Source organism: Pygoscelis adeliae, unplaced genomic scaffold (genome assembly GCF_000699105.1).
Source record: "Pygoscelis adeliae isolate BGI_AS28 unplaced genomic scaffold, ASM69910v1 Scaffold451, whole genome shotgun sequence".
NCBI lineage: Eukaryota > Metazoa > Chordata > Aves > Sphenisciformes > Spheniscidae > Pygoscelis > Pygoscelis adeliae.
Window position 1 is genome coordinate 281288 of NW_008824030.1, and position 3254 is coordinate 284541.

At 41.3% G+C, this 3254-nt stretch overlaps 1 protein-coding gene across 1 annotated transcript in view; it reads right to left on the minus strand.

Annotated features, from left to right (window-relative positions):
• Window positions 1-262: 262 nt before the first annotated feature.
• LRP5 (low density lipoprotein receptor-related protein 5) overlaps window positions 263-3254 on the minus strand; it is a 129707-nt gene continuing 126715 nt past the window's right edge. Inside the window, exons 21-22 of the mRNA XM_009327423.1 lie at window positions 1332-1429; window positions 263-716 (exon numbers count right to left, since the gene is read on the minus strand). Of these exons, the coding sequence (XP_009325698.1) occupies window positions 455-716; window positions 1332-1429 (360 nt within the window). The 3' untranslated portion in view covers window positions 263-454. The remainder of the gene's footprint in view (window positions 717-1331; window positions 1430-3254) is intronic.

Consider the following 3254-nt stretch of genomic DNA (forward strand, 5'->3'; position numbering starts at 1 on the left):
TGGTGAAGGGATGAGATACTGACAGTTTTATTTAAATGTGTTTTTCTTCTTTGCAAATAAACTTACATCTTTCTTTAGACTCCTCCTCCTACAAGCCACTTCACTTTCTTGTCTCATGTTAATAAAAAGAATTACATACACTTTGCATGTAAAAAGGTGACTTAAAAATGGAAAAAGGCTCAACATTCCCTCCCCAAATCCTTTGGAGATTGAGTCATTTTCATGACCTCAAAAAGGCAAATATGGCACAAAAGAATGGAAATTAAGTTAAAAAAATCAATTTTATAAATATTCTTCCTCTGTACAATTTTTCACAGCCCCATCTCTCCCACCCATTTTTATTCACATTTCTTTTTTTTAATTCCCACCCCGATTTATTTTTAAATCATAAAATATATCTTTTAAATCTGTTCATATTTTAAAATATTTACAGGAAAAGTTCCTTCTGTTGAGGTCATGAGGAGTCTGTACAAGGAGAGGGTGGAGGAGGATAGAGGTGAAAATAGCTTCGTTCCGTTGCAGGAGACGGAGGGCAACTTTCTTCTGCTGACATGTACTGACTACGAGGTGTGGGTGGAGGGGGATAAGGGTCTGAGTCTGAATTTAAATCTATATAGTATTTGTTGGCCTTCCATCGACTAGTAGTATAGTCACTGTCACAAACATCTGTGCTGCATGGGGTTGTGGGTGGAGCTATCCCTCGTATAAGGTATGGCCTGAAAAAAACAAAAAGCGCATGCATTAGTTGCAATCCGGGGTAAAAAAGAAAGAAAAAGAAAGAAATTGAAAATGTGTCCTCAGTCAAGATACCTGCTCCTTAATACTATGTGAGCCTTAATTCAGGTTTTTATAGGAACCCAACAAGAAGTACCTGAACTGTGTTAAATTTGAATGGCACACCTACCCTCAGCTAGCAGTGCATTCTTCCAGCCCCCAACCAGCCAGAGGAGACCACCATGACCAGTCACTAACAAATAGGTTGACTCATCAGAGAGTTTTAAGATAAGCTTGAGGAACTGAACAGAAAACACCAACCTTCTCTAGGTTGCACTAGGATGCTAAGTGACTGTTACATAGCAATATAACCTATATATATTGCATTATTACTCAGTAACACTGTATTGAAAGGCCCTAAACCCTGTTGTGTCAAAGTAAGAACACAAAGCCAATGTTTAACGTCAAAACTGGCAAAACCTCCATTTGAATGGTCATGTAATAAGAGGGGGAAAGGTTTTTTTAAACAAGGTAAAGTCTGAACAAGAACATCTTGCTTAAGATGCAAAACGACAGATCAACAGAAGATTTATCAAACCTTTTTATCTGAGTTGTACCTGTAAGATCTCGTTGTTGAAGGAATGTTTGAGGAATACAACATCTCTGCATTATACAGGGAGCGATCGGTAGCTGGGGAAGGAGGTGGGTTCAAGATCTAGGAAGAATAGGAAAAAGCAGTGCAAAAGTTTGGATTAATTACACAACTCTACTTATTTTGAAAGTATTATTTATGCCTTCACCCTGTCACTCATCCTTATTTTAGTTTCCTCTCCTTGCTGCTTGGGTGGGTTAATGCATTTTTAAAGATCACAGAAGTTCATTATGAGACTTTACTCTGGGCTTAGGTACACTGCAGGCCTTCAAAGTTCTCACAGTACAAGGAATTTTCTTCCTTGCCACATCCGTTATTACGCTGGAAGGCTGGGGTAAAGCTGGAAATTGGACCCAGTTTTGCTGAATCTCAGTGCACTTCTTTGGACATAAGGACTGGTATCATCCTCAGCAGATCCTAATGGCAAAGAAAGTCTGTTCCACTCCCAGCCCCTAAACATACCCTCAAGTCAATAGTAGGGTCAGGAGGCCAAGTTCCTTTACTTAACTAAATGCAACTCCATCTTTCCCTGAATACTTCCTTTTTACTGCTGTTCTGTAAGCATATCATTCTGGCACAGTTCACAATGCAAAGACCCTAAGAGCTAAAAAATAGTTATAGCCTGCCGTAGCCTGTGTGTGCATATACCCAGTTGCTGGTAACCCTCACACTAGGAAAACAGTTTATTATGCTTCAGAATCCTTTAGGATTCTTCCCCTAGCAGGAAGCAGAACCCCTGACATGGCCAGCAGGACACTGGCTTAAAAACAAGGAGAGTGCTTTGTCCCTTCCAATGTGGAAAATTACAGCATTGCTGTTGATGGTAGGACCTTGCTACTGATGGGAGCATCTTGTACACAGCCTGTCCTGGGCATTCTGCAAAGCCATGGCCTACCACAGTGACCACGATAGCATCCTTCCTCTACCTTTGCTCTTCTTTCATAATAATACTGTAAAATCACTGGGGTGGATATCATTGTTTTGGTCTTCACTGTCTAGCAAAATGATTCCTGGCCATTGAGTTGAGCTCATCATTACTAATACTGACAAGCCCTGCATCCAGATTCATGTGAGGAGAGACAAGCTTGAATACCATCCATTGCCAGCTGTGGGGAATGATGAGTAATTGCTCCAAAAGTATCTTCCACAAATCTTCCTTCCTTGGAGCAGCACTGCATGCTACTTCTGGATTCTCTCCTACTAGCACCCTGAGTGGCATCAACACCACTTCACGTTCAGATTAAATACAGCAGAGTGTCAGCCAGGATGCCTTTGGTCAGGTTCTCAGGTATATAAACTGGCGTAACTCCATTGACATCAACTCTTTCCTAGTCTCTGTTCACTGGACCGTCTCTCAGTACCACTAAGATGTGTTAAACAAAACAAAACAAAAAAGCCAAGACAACTAGATGCTCAGATCTCTCCTTTTTATTATTAACCTAAAGCTGGGTAATTAGCTACCAGGTAGAACTGACCATAATATTTGGATTAAGCAGTATCTTTAATGTTACAAAGCCCTTGCAACAGCTTTCTTCTAAGAATCCAGTATGCCTTTCCTGAAGGAAAGGCTGGTATCATCCCTGCAGGCCCTGGCTGACATAGCCCAGAGTGGAAAGTGTGGAAGAATTCCCAGTAACAGTCAGATTAGCTCAGGCCAGAAGTCCAATGGAAGAGTTGATCTTTTGGCCAACACAGATCCCATAGAACGGCACAGGCAGATCATAGATTCATAGAATCATAGAATCATTATGGTTGGAAGAGACCTCCAAGATCATCGACTCCAACCGTCAACGCAACATCACCACGCCCACTAAACCATGTCCCTAAGCGCCTCATCTACCCGTCTTTTAAATACTTCCAGGGATGGTGACTCAACCACTTCCCTGGG